The sequence below is a fragment of the Natrix helvetica genome (genome assembly GCF_964273705.1).
Source record: "Natrix helvetica genome assembly, chromosome: Z".
Lineage (NCBI taxonomy): Eukaryota > Metazoa > Chordata > Lepidosauria > Squamata > Natricidae > Natrix > Natrix helvetica.
Window position 1 is genome coordinate 121,757,870 of NC_138554.1, and position 18,608 is coordinate 121,776,477.

The 18,608-nt window shown below is 39.6% G+C and overlaps 1 protein-coding gene across 6 annotated transcripts in view; it reads right to left on the reverse strand.

Annotated features, from left to right (window-relative positions):
* Positions 1–18,608, reverse strand: part of ARHGAP12 (Rho GTPase activating protein 12) — a 59,610-nt gene that overhangs the window by 21,313 nt on the left and 19,689 nt on the right. For 5 of the 6 annotated variants that reach the window (XM_081932640.1, XM_081932639.1, XM_081932635.1 and 2 more), the window contains 7 exons: positions 17,390–17,653; positions 14,330–14,470; positions 10,112–10,192; positions 8,826–8,951; positions 7,327–7,401; positions 6,450–6,515; positions 5,724–5,801 (listed from right to left, as the gene is read on the reverse strand). In XM_081932640.1, coding sequence (XP_081788766.1) covers positions 5,724–5,801; positions 6,450–6,515; positions 7,327–7,401; positions 8,826–8,951; positions 10,112–10,192; positions 14,330–14,470; positions 17,390–17,653 — 831 coding nt within the window. Of the gene's footprint in view, positions 1–5,723; positions 5,806–6,449; positions 6,516–7,326; positions 7,402–8,825; positions 8,952–10,111; positions 10,193–14,329; positions 14,471–17,389; positions 17,654–18,608 lie in introns of all 6 variants that reach the window. The other variant, XM_081932638.1, reaches the window with a different exon arrangement.

An 18,608-nucleotide genomic window follows, 5' to 3' on the forward strand; every position in this document is an offset into this window, starting at 1 on the left:
GGCGGACTGGCCATCAAGGGTGGCTGCTTACCTCTTGGTACAGCATGCCACTCCTTGCCCCCTGACCGGGAAGTCTCCAGCTGAGCTGCTGATGGGCCGGCGCCTGCGGACCACCTTGGATAGGTTGCACCCACTCTATTCAAGTGAACAGCCTGGCAACCTGGGGCCCCCTCCCCGTTCCTTCCTTCTGGGCGATTCTGTATGGGCTCAGGCATTCTCAGGGGCGGTTAGGTGGGTGCCTGCCACCATCACCGCCATAACCGGCCCCTGTTCTTACAGGGTCCAGCTACATGATGGGACCGAATGGCGGCGGCACCTGGATCAATTGAGGCGCCGCCTGCCCTGCAACAGCGACAACATCCCTGCCAGGTCGGCCATCGACGTCGCTGCGCCTGAGCCCTCCAACGTTTCGTTTCCTGGTGCCCTTCCACCAGTCACTGTTCAACCGGTCCAGCTGCCCAGGGCTTTCCCGTCCTCGGACGCCGCCTCCCGGCCGTCCATGGTTGAGGATGTGCCGCCCGTTAGGCGTCTGCCTCCCGGTTTCCAACTGGCCTTCCCCGAGTCAGGCCAGGCCTACCCTGAAGTTCCCCGTTCAAGCCCGCCTTCGGCCGCGCCCCCTCGGCCCTGCCTACCTGGTCCTTGTCGTCCTCCATCAGAGGTGGGCCTCCAAGATGGCGCCCGGAGCTCCACTTCCTTGCGGGAGGAGCTTCGACGAGCACCACTTCCTCTCCGGTGCCTCCTGTCGAACTGAGGCGTTCTGGGCGGGTCCGGCGCCGCCCAGACTATTTGCGTGACTACGTTTGTGCGTCGTCTGCACATGCGCAGTCACTGGGGGGGAAGGAGTATTGTGTCTATGCAGATGACGTCAGGGAATTTCCCCTGACAGCCGGCATCTGCACTAGCAACAGCCAGGTCACGTCTGATTGGCTAAGACGCGACCTGGCTGAGAGCGGGGAAACTCTGGCTTGGGGATTGGCTGGTTCGTCTGACAGCTTCGTATAAATAGCTGTCAGACGAACCCTGCATTGATTGTCTCCTGTATATTTGTTGAGCCTGTTCGTGTCAATAAAGTCTGGTTAATTCTCCTCACGACTCCGCTCGCCTTTTGTGCCAATTTAACAATTTTGAAATATACAAAATTGTCCAATGATACATAGAAGAAAAATAGGTTTACCTATATTAAGTCTTACTAAATATACTGGAACCGTCAGTGGCACTATAATCAATGACTGTACTAACATTTTTAATTAAATTATATTTATATACTGTAGTGATTTTGGATATATAATTGAAAATCAACAAGGAAGCTGGCTGAGAAACAGGTTATGTGTTCCTTCACACATATTTTCAAAAGAAGCTTGTATGATGCTTTCAAAAGGAAATCTTTTACTACCAACATTAAATCAGAACAAGCATACAGGAAACATTATCAGCTTATAATATGATATTGTTAACATTCTTGTATTCAGATAGAAAAACTCTGCAACGCTGTCAATTATTCAGTCCAAAATGTGAGACAAAATGCTAGACAAGGACCTTTTTTATTTTGCCTTAATCAAAATTGGAAGTTGGATACTTATGATTTAAGACAATCATTAAGTCACATCTGAGTTCCATTGATTTAAAGTACACCTTGGCAATTTGAACTGAAAAATGGCTTCTCCTTTAATGAGATAATTTACATTCAATTAACTACTAAACTGATAAAGGAACAGCCATTTCCATGAGTGAAAATATTTTTTAACCCATGAGAGTCACTTCTGCATTATTGCAGTTTATCCCAACTCACATGAGTCATATAATGTAGCTATGTATAATTGTACTACCGTATTTCCCCATAAATAAGATCAGGTTGTATATTCGTTTTTGCTCAAAAGATGCATTAGGTTTTATTTTCCGGGGTTAGGTCTTATTTCGGGGAAACACAGTACTAAAATGTCTGTCTGGCTAACGGATCTTAACTGGAGCTTATTTTTGAGGTAGGGCTTATGTTGTGGCCGAACAGCAGCAGGGACTAGAGAGGCCTGTTGGCCACCAGATGGCGTCTGAGTCAGGGAGCAGTGAGAAAGAACAGACTTCTCTCCGGCTCCGCAGCTCATTGGGCTACCACTCTGCTGGTCCAGATTAGCCCTTTGCTGGAAAACTTCAGGGGGTTCTGTGACCACCTCAGGTTAATGTATGAGGACCCCATTAAAATGGAGATGGCAAACCGACGTCTGAAGACTCTGAAGCAGGGCCGGTGTTCCTTGCAGGAATACATCAGCGAGTTTAGGCTACTTAGCTAGGATTCGGCTTGGAATGAGGCAGCCCTCATGGACACATTTCAGGATGGATTGTCGGAAGAATTGCAGGATTAATTGGTGCATATGGATAGGCCACCAAATTTCAATACACTGGCCCATCTGTGTCTCCGGATTGAAGCTCAGTTGCAGAGGTGGGGAAGTTGCCGCACATCCAGGAGAACAGGATGGTTCCGGCCATGTGTGAGACTCCAACTCCACGGGAGTAGCCCATGGAATTAGGTGCAGCCAAACACCGCTGTGGATAATGGACAAAAACAGACAGCGCTCAGGGGGGTTGTTTTTTTATAATGGGGAACCTGGGCACATGGCAGCCTTTTGCCCCAAGAAGAGACGAGGGGCGTCAGTTACTGGACCTATCCCCCAGCCCCAGAACATTTTGTCGGGAAACACCCCAAGCCCGATCTAAGGGAGACCTTGGGTCGTGCCCACACCAATTCAGAGCCATGCTCAGAGACAGTGACTTGCGGGCCTCCCCCGACACCTGATCCTGGCATCACAAATAGTCCTGTCCAGTAGTCCGCAGGGGATTCCGACGCATGCTCTGGTCGACTCGGGGCTACAACAAACTTCACGGACGAGGCGTTTGCAACCAAGTATGCAGTCCCTCTGTGTCAGGTAGATCCTCCTATGATTGTGGACACCATTGACGGCAGGGTGCTTCTGTCTGGGCCTATTAAGGCCACCATGCAACCCTTGCGCCTGATCATCGGGGCTCATGAGGAAGCCATCCAGTTCTACATTACCTCTGACCTGCATTTCCCCATGTTCTTGGCTTGGCTTCAGGCGCACGATCCCAGATCTACTGGTCCCAGAACCTTGTCACTTTTCCAGCCTTGCAATGTGTGGACAACACCCGTCAAATCTGTGCAGGCCAGTTGCTGAGTCCACCCTGGGTGTCCTTGCCTTCCGACATAGATTTTGCTGACATGTTCAATGAACAAGAAGCAGACCAATTGCCACTGCACCAGCCATATGATTGCCCCATCGATTTGATTCCAGGTGCGCCGTTCCCCGTGGGTCATTTGTATTCGATGTCAGACCCGGAGTTGGCCGCATTGCGGGACTTTTTGGACAAAAACCTAGCTCGGGGTTTTATCAGACCCTTGTCTTCGGCATTGTCTGCCCCGGTCTTGTTTGTCAAAAGAAAGACCGGAGATTTGTGATTATGTTGTGACTACCGTAAACTTAATTCTATCACGGTGCACAATCAATATCCTCTGCTCCTTATTCCTGAACTGTTGGAGCAGCTCAGAGAGGCTACGGTTTTCATGAAATTGGATCTGCGTGGAGCCTATAATCTTGTCCGGATCCAGCCCTGGGATGAATGGAAGACAGCATTTGGCACCAAGTATGGGCATTTTAAGTATACGGTCATGCTTTGGGCTGACCAATGCCCCTGCCGTCTTCCAACATTTTATGAACGATATCTTCCGTGACCTTTTGGACCAGTTTGTCATTATTTATCTAGATGACATTCTAATTACTCGTCCTCCTGGGAGAGTCATCAGCAGTACCTATGCCTGTTCCTACAATGGCTCCGTGAGAATCGCTTGTACACGAAACTGGAGAAGTGCCAGTTTTGGCAGTCCACCATTGAGTTCCTAGGGCATCACATCTCTCCCGAAGGCATTGCAATGGAGCCAGGCAAGGTGAAGTCTTTGCACAGTTGGCAACTTCCTCGGAGAGCGAAGGATGTCCAGCGACTCCTTGGGTTTGCCAACTACTATCGGACCTTTATCCCCGGCTTTGCTTCCCTGACTGGGCCCCTCACTCGGCTTCTTCAGAAAAAAGTTCCATTTCACTGGAATGCCTCTGAGCAACAAGCGTTCCAGGCCTTGAAGCAGGCCTTCATGAAAGAGCCCATTTTGAAGCATCCTGACCCCCACCATCCGTTTGTAGTGGAGGCAGATGCATCAGATATCGCTGTTGGAGCGGTATTACTTCAGACTCACACCTCCGGCGGTACCCTCTTCCCTTGTGCTTATTATTTGCAGAAACTCAATTCTTCCGAGCGCAATTATACCATTTGAGAGAAGGAGTTACTAGCCATTAAGGTGGCGTTTGAGGCCTGGAGACATCATTTAGAGGAGGCCCTACATCAAATGTAGCACACATCCATGCAAACGACGTCCTTCTTGGCCAATGTAGGGTATCGGTTCTTTCCCCTCACACCAATTGCAGCTAAGGACTTTCTGTCGCAACTACAAGCAGTCCATCAAGTGGTGAGACAATATCTGGATAAAGCCAAGGACTAAAAGAGAGTCGCAGACAGGTCTCGGAACGCGACGCCGGCGTTGACTGTGGGGGATCGAGTGTGGCTGTCCACTAGACATCTTCCGTCAGACCGGCCGGTCAAGAAGTTAGACCACCGTTACCTTGGCCCGTTTCCTGTTGAAGCAGTCATCAATCCAATCGCCTATTGCCTGACATTGCCACGTTCGATGTGAGTCCATCCGGTCTTTCATTGATCTCTCCTTATTCCTGAACAGCCGGCTTGTCCTCTTCGCCAACCAGATCATCCCCAGCCAGAACCTTATGACGATGAGGAGCCACCCGAGTACGAAGTTGCCAGTATCCGGGATTCCAGATGGCTGAAAGGATGGTTCCAATACCTGATGGAATGGAAGGGCTATGGGCCGGAGGATTTTACCTGGGAGGATGCGACCTCTATGCACACACCTGCTTTGATGCAGTCCTTCCATGAGCAATTCCCATCTAAGCCACACCCTGAGTGTCAGACCCGGGGGAAGGGCCCTGCGGTGAGGGATAGTGTTGTGGCCCATCAGTGGCCGGTTGAGCTGTTGCTGGAATCTGACAGCGATGAACACTATGGGACTGCCCTGGAGGCTGAGGAAGACTCTGGGGGGTATTCGGAGTCAGAGCACGGACTAGAGAGGCCTGTTGGCCACCAGATGGTGTCTGAGTCAGGGAGCAGTGAGAAAGAACAGAGGGAGGCTGTCCTTGACGTATGTATGTGTAGGGCTGAGAGGAAGAGGGAGCAGCTTTGGAAAAAGGCTCACAGAAAGAAATAGGAACTGGTGGCTACTGATTGGCTCCTCCCAGAGAGCTTATAGGTGGGGCGACGGGAGGGGAATTTTGCAGGAAACAACAGTTTACTAATCCAGGCGTAGTGAAAGATTAGGAGAATTTCGTGAGTTCAAGCCTTGTTTTCATAGAGATAATTTTCTGGACTCCTAGCCAACGGGTTGCTTATCTCCCTCCTTAGTTGTGGCAGACAGCCAAGTCTGTGTCAGTATATATTAGAGGCTTGGGACAGAATAGGCTTATTTTATGACAATCCTGAAAAATCATGCTAGGGCTTATTTTCCAATTAGGTCTTATTTTCGGGAAAACACGGAAGAGGAAAAGTGATTTGCAAAATGCATTCTTAGAAAATCTGACAATCTTTTTAATACTTACCCAACCAGTTCCACTTCCTTGAGTCTTGGTAAACAATAATGAGGAACCTTGCAATACTGCCCAAGATGACATCCAATTCTTTCTATAGAGGAGGTAAATATTTGTACATAATTAAGAATGCAGTGCCAAAAGTTTGCTGGTTCCTCAGCAAACAGTATTGCTGTGTTTACAGGTATACCTCTTACTGACAAAATAGACACTTATACAAATCATAGAAATATGAAGGTTACAGACAAATATTTATACATTTATTAGACAAACTCATCACACAAGGTATATTGGACAAATTTATAGTATTACATTCACACATGTAACTTAGTCTATAGTCCAAAAAGATGTAAATGAAATGGTTCAGTATCTATGAATTTCACAAAGAAAAAAAATTGGACTTTAATGAAAATTATTACATTTAAGGCTTGAGACTGCAATTTAAAGTCTTCAGTTCATTATACTTCTTATAGTAAATTTTAATCATCTCCTTAATTTCCACTGGAATCAATAGGATTTGCTTTGATAAAGATGCGTTAATAATGTTCTGTCACATTGACTATTTCATACATTAGTGTCACACTTGAACAAATCAAAACTATTGCTTCAAAGGCCTTGAATTCCTACCAAATATTTAATATGCAGCCTGAAGTATAGTAAATTTATATTAATTTTAACTCAATAATGTACCAATAAAAACACCTAAGACTTCAAAAATTATAAACACTATGATAATACTTGCCGGACTTTTTTTCCATTTTCTGTAATTTTAGTTACATTTAATATACCATACTTCTCTTGATCCTGGAGAAGAGAAGAAAAATACATTTAATAAAGATTTCGGTTCCTTTAAGGAGAAAATGAGTTATTTCATTTTACATGTTCTCTACAAAAGGGAAAAACAAAGGAGATTTGATTTGCAAATAGAACTCTCGGAATTTTATCTAACTTTACAATCCCAATATAAACCTATTTAAAAGTACATTTCATAATGTTCAGTGTGGATTATCCACGAAAATGAATTCACTAAAGGCTTGTCTCTGGGCCAAATAATCCTAGTTTATGTCTAGTGATATAATCTAAAAAAATATTGCCAGAGGGAAAGCCCCTCCTCACTTTTCAGAATTCTATGATTATTGCTAGAAATAGACCCTCTCAAGTATATCATCTTTAAATTACATAATAATGGGGGTTTTGCCTCCCTCCATTAATTTCAAGAGGTGATCAACTTTGTGTTTTCAATGTTCCAATTGAAAATAAAAGAAATTTCAAGGTCCACCAGATGTGCCAGATATATATTAAAAGATGCTATAGAGTTAAATGATCCCTAGTTTGCTAACCCTTAGATTTGCCCTCAAAGCAATGGCTAATCTGGATTGGCATTTAATTGGCACAGATTAATTTCTAACTATTGATTTAGTACTCAGGCACAGATTTGAATGTGTCAAACCTTTAACCTGGATTAGGAGGCATATGCTGTTAAAATTCTGATTAATTAATAATTTATAATATACATTAGCAAATGTATTCCAAGATGCAGAGATGTGTAAAATTATATACTGTATATACAGGGAGAGAGAGGTTAACAGTCTCAAATATTTGTATTTGTACTGACTGTGGTTTGATGCCTTGGTGAGGAAGGGGACGATCCATTCTCAGGAAATGCAATCTTTGCAGGAAAAGGGAAATCCTAGAAAAAGAAAAATGCATTTAATTATTTATGTTAGGGAAATAAAACAAGGTAGAAGCTCATGGACTTTTAAATGGATGGAAAAGGTAGGAATACTAAAACAGTGGAATATGAATTTAGGATTTTTATTCTACTGATTATCTTATTTCTATAATTTAATTTTGGAAAGCTGAGTTTTAGTTATCTACTAAAATAATCCACAAATAAATCATATTTCAAATACTAGCTTGCTCCTAATATTTTGGGAACAAGCAGAAGTTCAGAAGTATTTTGAGAAATATAAAATTCAAGAACTAGTTTTAGAAACTATTTTACTAAGAATGTTTATGTTTGTGTTTCAGTCTAAATGACGTACATCCTTTACAGAATATAGTTGAATTTTTACAAGTAAGCATGATTTATATGTTCTAGGGCTGTGCAATGCTTCAGATACAATCTCAAAGAGGTGCTTCAAAATACAAAGGAGCATTTGTATGCAACATCTTTAGTCAGGCATCCCCTTTCCTGGGATGGGACTGTGGTCCTTGGAAAAGCACAACTGCTTGATGGGGTTGTAAGTAGGTCCTATGTCACACTTGCATTCCAAAGCACTTTTTAAAGATTGCAACCACTTTTACACATTGGAACTGAGGTGCTGCACGGCCCTAGCATTCCAATTGTCATAAGTTATTAATGGTCAATAAAAAGCAGAATATAATTATTTACAAATAAATACCACTGCATATATGTATACATTTGTAACTTGTATTTCACGTTACAAGGAAGAGGTACATAAAACTTCTCTTTAATTTTCATCTTTACAAATACTCTTATGAAGTAGGTTGGGTAGGACAACAAATAATACATCAGAAGTCACCCAGTGAATTTCATAGTTCATTAAAAGCCTAAACCTAGTCCACACTTAAAACTAACAACATCCAGTGTGACGTTCTTGCTTTCATTGATACTGTTTACTATTGTTTAACTCTTGGTATTCTTTAATTGCTTCGTATTGTGTATTCTTTATCTTGTCTACTGTACTCTGTTACCTTTTGCTGGTTAGGATGCATTTTAACATTTTAAACACGATTCCTCAAATACCTACTGACTTCAGAGAGATAAAGCAAAAAAGCAACCATTAGGGATCCATTTGAGATAACACTATATTTCTAAAATCTGAAAACTAAGATCTTACTTTACATATGTTCTCAACAACCTTTAAAAAAAACATATTTGGAGAAAGCAAATACAGTTTTTTATATTTTTTTAATTAATACTAGGCTCTATATCTGAATGTAATGCAAATTATTTCCAAAAAGTAGAAAAAATATTTGAAATAAAGAGATTATATTGCATGCAGAGATTAATATGGTATTAGTCTTTATGGAAATCAGTGTGATTATGTAGTAAGTAGAAGGCCAAACAGTTATTTAAAATATACCTACCTTTTCATTTGTGTCCAACACAACACAGCTGTGCCTCCATTTTGTTAAAACTACAGGTTCCTGAAGTCTCCTCTCCAAACTTCTGCTTTTAACTATTTCTTTTTGCTGTTGTAGTGAAGCATTATACTAATGAAAATAAAACCCATATGTATATGTAATTAAATCTGCCCTGATAACAGAATATAATATCTGTACAATCTACTGGGAAGAATGTTAAGTAGTATTTTCACTAACTTCAAGCAGAATATGTATACAGTATACCTGTCTTCTGAAGAATTGAAAAAATATCTAGTATCGTGGACCTTTGTTACATTCAATAGTATTTTAATTTTTAAGAAACCCTATAAATTAATCCAAGAGTCCTGCAGGATACCTAAAATTAATATTTTTGTCACTCATCATGCACATCAGGCCTTTTGCATCTATATCTGATTATACCAGAATGGCATTTACAACTGCATCCAGCCAGAAAGAATCTAGATTAATTTTCAACCTACGCAATATTTTACTTGTTTTGTTATTCATATCCCAAGAAACTGTTAATAGAGGGAAACAAAAGGCAAATTAAAGACATCTATGCACACTGAATGGCTAGTCCCAAAAGGCTACTTTCAATCAAAATGAAGAACAACAACTAATGTTGTTTTGTATCAGTTGTTTTATAATTGCATATTCTCCTTGCATTCATAATAACAGGAAAACATGGAATTAGCAGCAATACAGTACAAGTAGTTCTCACAACTGCAATTGGGACTGGCAACTCTATCATTAAACAATGTGGTCATAAAGTAAAATATCACATGATTGTACTAACTTACAGTGTCAGTTCTGGCTGTGGTTAAACTAATTACTCATGGAAATTAAGCAAAACAACAACATGTGACTGCGACTTGTGACTTCTTGCCAACTTCCCCATTGACTTTGCTTATTGGAAGTCAGTTGTGAAGGTAACAAACTGTGGTCACATGACTGATGATCAACCATTCTGTAGGTATGCTAATTGCCAAGTGTCAGAATTGTGATCACATGCCTGTGGGGAGGCTGCAATGGCCATAACTATGATTGTGGGGAGGCTGCAATGGCCATAACTTTGAGGACTAGCCATAAATCTTTTTCAGTGTTGTTGTAACTTCAAACAATCATTGAATGAGAGGTTGGTAAGCTATTGATTTTTTATTTAATCAATTAAATTAAAATGAGCTCCTCCACCCAATATTTTTTTAAATTTAAAAATATTTTATCCTGATACAGAACTAAACTGTAAGTGGTTGAATTTGTTTACTTACATTTGGCAAAGTCCATTCTGAACGTGTTCCATCTGCATTGTAATAGTAGGCTCGACCTTGTTCATCTACATGTTTTACCCACTTCAAAAAAAAAGAAGTTAATGAAATAGTGATTACTTTAAAAAACAGAACAATGAATATCTTTCATTTTTAAATATTGCCCCATCAGCCAGCTGAAAAAGATCTATAATTCTTGTAACAAATGTAGATGTATTTGTTATTTTATTAAATTTAGAGACCACCTAAATTTCAATGTGACTCTTGAGAATTCCATCCATCCCAAGTTTTCTTCCCATATAGCCAGATGAACAAACCACATGTTTATGGCTTGGTATTTCTTCCACAATCAATTTATAATATGATTAACATCATGAGTTAAAATTCTATAACCTATTTTAACATCGTTAACAATTTATAATTTCCACAGGATAAAAAATAGTTTTACTTTGTTTTACCTAAAACAGCGATGGCGAACCTTTTTTGGCTCGTGTGCCATAAGTGGGGGGAGTGCAGTGGGGTCGTGTGCGGGTGTGCCGCACCCATAATGCAATGCGCGACCCCCAGTGCGCATGCGAGCACTACAGGCGCTCCCCCCCATTTTTACATGCTTTTTTTGCCCTCCCCAGGCTTCAGTGACTTCCGGTTTTCTCGGAGGGTTGTTTTGAGTGCTCCGAAGGCTTCAGGGACCTTCAGGAGGCTTTCCTGACGCCTCCGGAGGGCATCCGGGGGGCGGGGGAGGCTGTTTTCACCCTCCCCAGGCTCCTATAGAGCCTCTGGAGCCTGGGGAGGGCGAAAAATGGCTTTTAAAAAGGGTGAACTCAGCTGGCCAGCGCACGCATGCGCGCTTGCCAGCTGACAGGGCAGCACCTCGCGTGCCCTGACAAATGGCTCTGCGTGCCACCTGTGGCACACGTGCCATAGGTTCGCCATCACTGACCTAAAACATGTTTGATCAAAAGACCTAGAGATAGGGAGTTTTAAAGAAAGTATTGAAAATATAATTATTTTATATCTGGATATCTTCTGTGTCAGGCATAAAGACAGTTTTCATTGACTTCAGACAAGGCTAGAAACAGTTGGAAGAGAAAACTACAGGAATTCCTAATTTAAAGAATATTCACTAAATATCTTACTTTCAGCAGTCAGGCAATGCCAACACAATTAAATTAAATACATAGTAGATACAATTTTACAATGAATATAGTTTGTAGCCACATGCAAAGCGGAGCATATTACTCTTAACAAAATAGTAATGTAGCTGAATATTTTTCAGTATTTTCTTCCCAAGGACTGCATTCACAAGGAAATACCAAAGAATTGTAAGAAATATAAGAAATGTATTATAATATAGAGAGGGTGTCGCATTTTCACCCAAGTGAAAATGTGGCAGGCCTGAAATCCAAAAGGTAAAAGATGGCTTCCAGGTCTGACAGGGAATTGTTATCATGATGGAGAGCATTACAGTCAATACAATACAATAGCAGAGTTGGAAGGGACCTTGGAGGTCTTCTAGTCCAACCCCCTGCCTAGGCAGGAAACCCTATACCGTTTCAGACAAATGGCTATCCAACATCTTCTTAAAGACTTCCAGGGTTGGGGCATTCACAACTTCTGGAGGCAAGCTGTTCCACTGATTAATTGTTCTAACTGTCAGGAAATTTCTCCTCAGTTCTAAGTTGCTTCTTTCCTTGATTAGTTTCCACCCATTGCTTCTTGTTCTACCCTCAGGTGCTTTGGAGAATAGTTTGACACTCTCTTCTTTGTGGCAACCCCTGAGATATTGGAACACTACCATCATGTCTCCCCTAGTCCTTCTTTCTCTTAAGCTAAACATACCCAGTTCCTGCAACCGTTCTTCATATGTTTTAGTCTCCAGTCCCCTAATCATCTTTGTTGCTCTTCTCTGCACTCTTTCTAGAGTCTCCACATCTTTTTTACATCGTGGCGACCAGAACTGAATGCAGTATTCCAAGTGTGGCCTTACCAAGGCATTATAAAGTGGTATTAACACTTCATATGATCTTGATTCTTAAAACATTGAGTCCTTAAAACATTCCCAATTGGAGACTCTTTCTAGAGTCTCCACATCTTTTTTACATCGTGGCGACTAGAACTGAATGCAGTATTCCAAGTGTGGCCTTACTAAGGCATTATAAAGTGGTATTAACACTTCACGTGATCTTGATTCTTAAAACATTGAGTCCTTAAAACATTCCCAATTGGAGGCTCTTTCTAGAGTCTCCACATCTTTTTTACATCGTGGCGACTAGAACTGAATGCAGTATTCCAAGTGTGGCCTTACCAAGGCATTATAAAGTGGTATTAACACTTCACGTGATCTTGAGTCCTTAAAACATTCCCAATTCTTTTGCTACATACAATTGTAGATGGCAATCTAATCTTGCTCTAAAATGGGAGAAAACATAGATCCCCTTTTGGCTAAGCTGATAAACCTCCTTCATTTTTGTTCAAACAAACTGGAAACAACAACTAGACCAATTTTTTAAGAAAAGTTCAAGGAGACAATAGAATTACTCTTATAAGCTCCCTGACGGCATGTGGCTACTTGGATGAATAGAGTGAAAAACTAAACATAGCACTGTTCATTCCCATTACATTTTCTGTTCTGCAATTTTACTTGAAGAAAAGAAAAAGAAGGAACACTATCTGCCTTGTCTGAACAAGAGGGTTCATGCACAGTTTGTTTCTGTATTTGCTTCTATTTTCTGTATCCATGATAGGGGGAAAAAGAGAGGAACAGGATTAAGTCAGGCTGGATAGATGGATTCAATAAAGAATCCTATTCTAAAGGGAGCACATAGGATCCCTATTCCTATGCCACATCCCCATCTTTTACAAATATCCTACTATACATGCAGACTTCTAAGTATTTTTGTTCTGAGCTGGGTAATATAATCACTCACCATTTCATAGGACTTCATACAATACTGTTTCAAGGAGGACAGGGCATCTAAATATTCATATAGGTTAGTGTTTCTCAACCTTGGCAGCTTTAAAACATGTGGACTTCAACTCTCAGAAATCCCCCAGATGGCTGGATAATTGTGGGAGTTGAAATCCATGTGTCTTAAACTTCTCAAGGTTGAGAAATACTGAGATAGGCAATTTACTATCCTTACTGCTTAATGACATCAGCAAGTATTGAGGGGCCAATTGGCAAAAGAAAGCTCACGACCATACTGTTTGGAAACATGTGGAAGAGGCCTTCATCCTGTAGTGGATAGATAATGGCTAAAATGATGATTACGATGATGACTGCTTAACTGTTTTGCACCAAGACAATCAAACAAATTTATTTTCGAAGGTGATCTCTTATCAATCTTAGAAAATGGCTAGAGAATGTCCTTTTAAAATTTAAACATAGTATTTTATACATGTAAATATACTGATACTCAGCTGTTCAATCTCACAAAATACCTATTTCAAACCCATTTTAGAGTTACTCTTAAATAAAAATGCTCCTGCAGTATAATACAGATGAAATATATGAAATAATACAGATAAATGTTCATAGTTCAGAGATGAAAATACCACTAGAGTTAAGGGCAACTCTGCAGGAAACGCAAAGCTAAGAATATATTCTTAGGTCTTGTTTCTGACATTAGGAGGGTATACAGATGGTCCTTAATTTACAAATGTTTGTTTAGTGACCACTCAGAGTAACAATGGGACTGAAAAAACTATCCTTCATAGCACTTCCTGTCACATGATCAAAATTTGGGTGCTTGGCAACCAGCATGTATTTATGACAATTGCAGCATACCAGGTGTCATGAGATTGCCATTTGCAAGCTTCCCAGCTGGCTTCTGGCAAGCAAAATCAATGTGGGAAATCTGGATTCATTTAATGAATATGTGTTTCACTTAGCAACTGTGACAAAAAAAGATTGTAAAACTGGGTGTAATTCCCTTAACAACTGCCTTACTTAACACAAAAATTCTGGTCGCAATTATAAGTCAAGGACTATATGTATAATCAGCAATTATAAAATTTATTTTCAACACATGCAGAAGCTAAACATAGAATAGACTTTAAAAGCAGCTGTTAAACATAGAAACAGACAAAAATTCATAAGAAATAGGAGGACACTGGCACTAATCAAAACTTTATTGATAGTTATAAGAGGTCATACCTATTGGAAATAATATTGACTAAATTTCTATCACCTTGGCAGATATGTGATGAAGAACTGTATACCTTTTCATTGGTGAGGTCACTGGTATATTGTGTTTGGCCATGTTCATCCATCTCCTCTGACCAGCCTTTGGGAGGACAATCATATTGACTATCTGGCTGGCTGTTACAAGGACTGTGAGAGTTTTCTTGTGTTAAAATTGTCTACAACAAATAGTCAAACACAGAAATATTGAGAACTGAAAACATTAGTTTAAACTCTGTAGAAGACTGGAAACTATAACAGTAAATCCTTGAACAAAGAATGAATATGTGTATAATTCTAACATGAAATAGCTGAAACTTAAATAGCAACTCAATTTAATCTGATTACTTAGGATAGATTACTTTAGTAAAAGATTAAAGTCCTGTTCTCTCTCTCTCTCTCTCTCTCTCTCTCTCTCTCTCTCTCTCTCTCTCTCTCTCTCTCTCTCTCTCCTCCCTCTCTCTCTCTCTGTGTGTGTGTGTGTGTGTGTGTGTGTGTGTGTGTGAAAGTTAGCTTAGTTTAGAAGCAACATTTACAAAGACTATAACCTAATCTGTACAATTAGCTCCATTAACAAAAATGTGAGCTAAAGCAACACTTTAAATCATCTGGGATTTTCTTAATTCTACTTCTGTTCTCCTGGTCTTTCTATAAATTTTCTTCCATAAACATTATCCATAGACTATTTTAATTTTTTTTGTTTCTCCTTATAAGTGGGTTTCCGAATCTAGAAGTCTGATTTCTACATTTTACTGTGTATCCAACAATTATTTTTAAGCCACTATTTCTTTCTCCTGTTGCATATTATTAAGTTATGCTAGCATCATAAAAATTCAAAATGCAAAATAATTCAAAGGTAAAAAAGATAATGGCATTCAGATATAAAGTAAAGAAATAATAAATGTATTTAAAAATAATAAAGGAAAGTTGTAAAACTTGAATATGCCTAATTCTTACTTAGTTTATCCAATTTTCTCACAAATAATGTTCAACCACAGCAGTAGTTTTGTTTGTTTTGTTTTGTGCTTTCATACAAAAGGAAAATTTAGCTTAATAAGGACAAGATGAATATCTGTGATTTAAATAAACCCAATTTAAAATGCCAGGCCGATCCAGAAATCTTAAAATGGGCCAAGATAATCTAAGACACTGAGACTCAATACATACTTATAATTGTTTGTGCACTTATTAGGTCATAAAAATTAGGTCTCTTTACGTTAAACTATTATTTAAATAAATGAATCTCAAAGCAAAGGCCCAGAGGCCACAAGAATTAACTAAGGGCCCAAAATATACAAGGAGCATTAGTATTAACAATACCAGTAACCTTAGTTCTAGAGTTATATGCAGGGAAAGATAATTCTTAAGGTTGAATCTGGTTATTTAATGCTGAAATAAGAGCCCTAAACTGAGAGCACATTGTAGGTTACACAACAACATTCTCAAGGATCACACCACTGAGCTTCTGACATTAGAATTATTCATTATTCTAAAATTAACATAATAACCTATCATCTCTGTTGTTTTATGATAATTATTCTCCTATTCCAATTCACGTTGAATATATCTGATTAAAACTTTATTAATCTCATTTGCTGTTTATCATTTTTAGAAGCGCGAGATGCATTAATTATTTATCTAAAGGGCTTAAAACTCAGGGAAAGCACATGCGTAGCATGCAGAAACTGCCGGGGTACTTCTTCTTGCACAAGCATAAAACTGAACAACTTCCTGCTTGATACCAAGTTACTAATAAGGTTTCACGTTATTATTGCACATTAATATGGAAAGTACAGTGACAGGCAGATAAAGATAGAACTTCTCCAGGTGTGGATCATGACCCCTCTAGAAGGCTGCAAAAGAATGAAGGCAAAGGGAAACTGAAGGAAAAACATCAAAACATAAGTCACAACACCTCAATACAAACTCTGCCCCTTTCACACTTAAGTCATAAAGTCGTGTGTGTGTGTGTGTGTGTGTGTGTGTGTGAGAGAGAGAGAGAGAGAGAGAGAGAGAGAGAGAGAGAGAGAGAGAGAAAGAGAGATGTGTAGAGGCATCACAACACGTTTTGTTGTTTTGACAAAAACTTTAGTTTACTGTAGATGCCTGTAGATGACGAGTCATCTTATTTTCATGTTCTTTCTAAGTAGGCTTAGCAGCTCATTGAAAAAGTATGCAGAACACAACAAACCTAACAATTCAAAAGCCTTGTATGGAACCTGAATGATTTTTTGTTTGTTTTCCTGAATACTCTGTTTGTGTTTCTGGATGCTCTGCTTTTGACTTTCAAGGTAGGAATATAATCAGACCTAGAAGTTTTCTAGGCAAAGCTCTGAGCATTTTGCCTGACGCTCTGCAGAAGGAATTACTGCAGAGTAATAGCATACAACCTTGTACTTTTATTTTGAATGTTCATACTGCACCTAAGAAAGATGATAGCAAAACCTGAAAGGCTTAAATAGGTGCTAGTAATAATTTTAGTGTTCAATATAAATAATAAATTGTGGTGATCAACAGTTGGAAGAACAAACAAAAGGGAAGGGGAGAAAGTGTTACTCAAAAATTTTCCCATAATATTTTTATTTATATTTGACAACTATCGCTTGCTGTGTTATTCAACTTTCATATGTAATGTAGACTTTGTATTCATTATTATAACAATTTAAAATATATCTGAGGAGACCTTAGTGCTCTCTGGGCTTGGTGGTCTTCTTACAGACATTTCATTAGCCAAAGTAGATAACATCGTCATCACAAGCACAGACGATATTATCTAGTTTGAATAATGAAACGTTTGCAAGGAAGAACCAAGTTCAGAGAACATCAAGGATCCCTCATTTCAACCTTGAGTTACAAATATTTTCCTACATATATTTTTATTGTATATTAATTACATTTTTAAAAACGTAATAGTTAAAGAGGTATGCTCCAAAAATACGATAGCCTCCCTGTAACAAGATACACATGCAAGATCTATCTGCAAGTCATTTTATTTGACTATATTAACCTCAGACAGCTAAAGTAAAAAAAAAAGGCATATTAAACGGTTAAACAGCAAACATATATGAATGTTTTGTTCATTATTATCCCCAATTTACCTCTTGATCTACTTGGTTCGTACAGTCTCCTTTTGTTATGCTTGGATCCCGAGTCCAACGCGGCGGTTTCCAGGTTCTCTCCTGTGTTCCTTTGTTGTAATAGTAGTAGCGTCCTGTGATGTCCTTATGGGTCTCCCACTCCCCGCTAATTTGGACTGCAGGACTTATAGGCACAGGTGGTGGTGCAGACTGAGAAATTTTCAGTTCTTGTAAGTTAGCATAAACAGGTGAATCTGGTCTTCCTTGGCTTGGTGGTGTCACTGGCTACAATAAAACAAATTGTAGACAGTTTTAAAGACCACCGTTGGGAATAAAAGCTATTATGATATATATGATATATAGTATATGAAAGTGAATCATTTAATGCTTTTATAATAAGGAAAAATAATTCAGAAATGCAGCAGTCTAGGAAATTAGAAACAAGTAACATTCCTTAAATCTAGTGGGGGGGGGGGAATAGAGGCAATCATGGATGAGGGAATTCTGAGGTGGCCCATCTTAAAGTTGCTTTAGAGAAACACTACTACAAATTCTAAAGCATGTGCCGGAAATCTCATTGTATCTTGAGAACAGAACAGAAATCTGCTGTGTAACGTGTTGTGGGGTGTTCTGAAAATCCGTATGGGAAAATAATTCTAATTAATCTTCTTGTGTTTAAGCTCTTCAGTAGGGACACTGAATAAGAGAATAACAGAGTTGGAAGCAACCTTGGTAGGTTTTCTAGTCAAATCCCCTCTTCAAGCAGGAAACCCCATTTCAGACAAATGGTTGCCCAATCTTCTTAAAAATCTCCAGTGCTCATTATTTGTAGCATTCTAAAATAATAAACAAATCGTGCATATGAAAAGTACTGCTTTTAAGCAAACAACCAGCAAAAAAGAGAATAAAGCTAACCCAGATATCCCCATTATCTAATTCCTGATATTTCTCTAATTATCAGTGAGGATAAAATTGCAAGCAGATATGGTTTAGTGGTAGGAATAGGCAAATCCCAATTCTTTTTTAGACACAGAAACCAGCTAGTAGATCTTGGCCAATGACTTCCTCTCAGCATCAGGGACTGCATCAAACCAATACAAAAAACAAATACCTTGTCATCTCTTTGCTATGTGAATTGAAGCCAATCAATGTAAAACAAGCGGGGAAATCCTTGGAGCCAGAACAGGATCTTTGGAACATATGAAACATATAAAAACAAATCTATGCAGATTTGTAATAG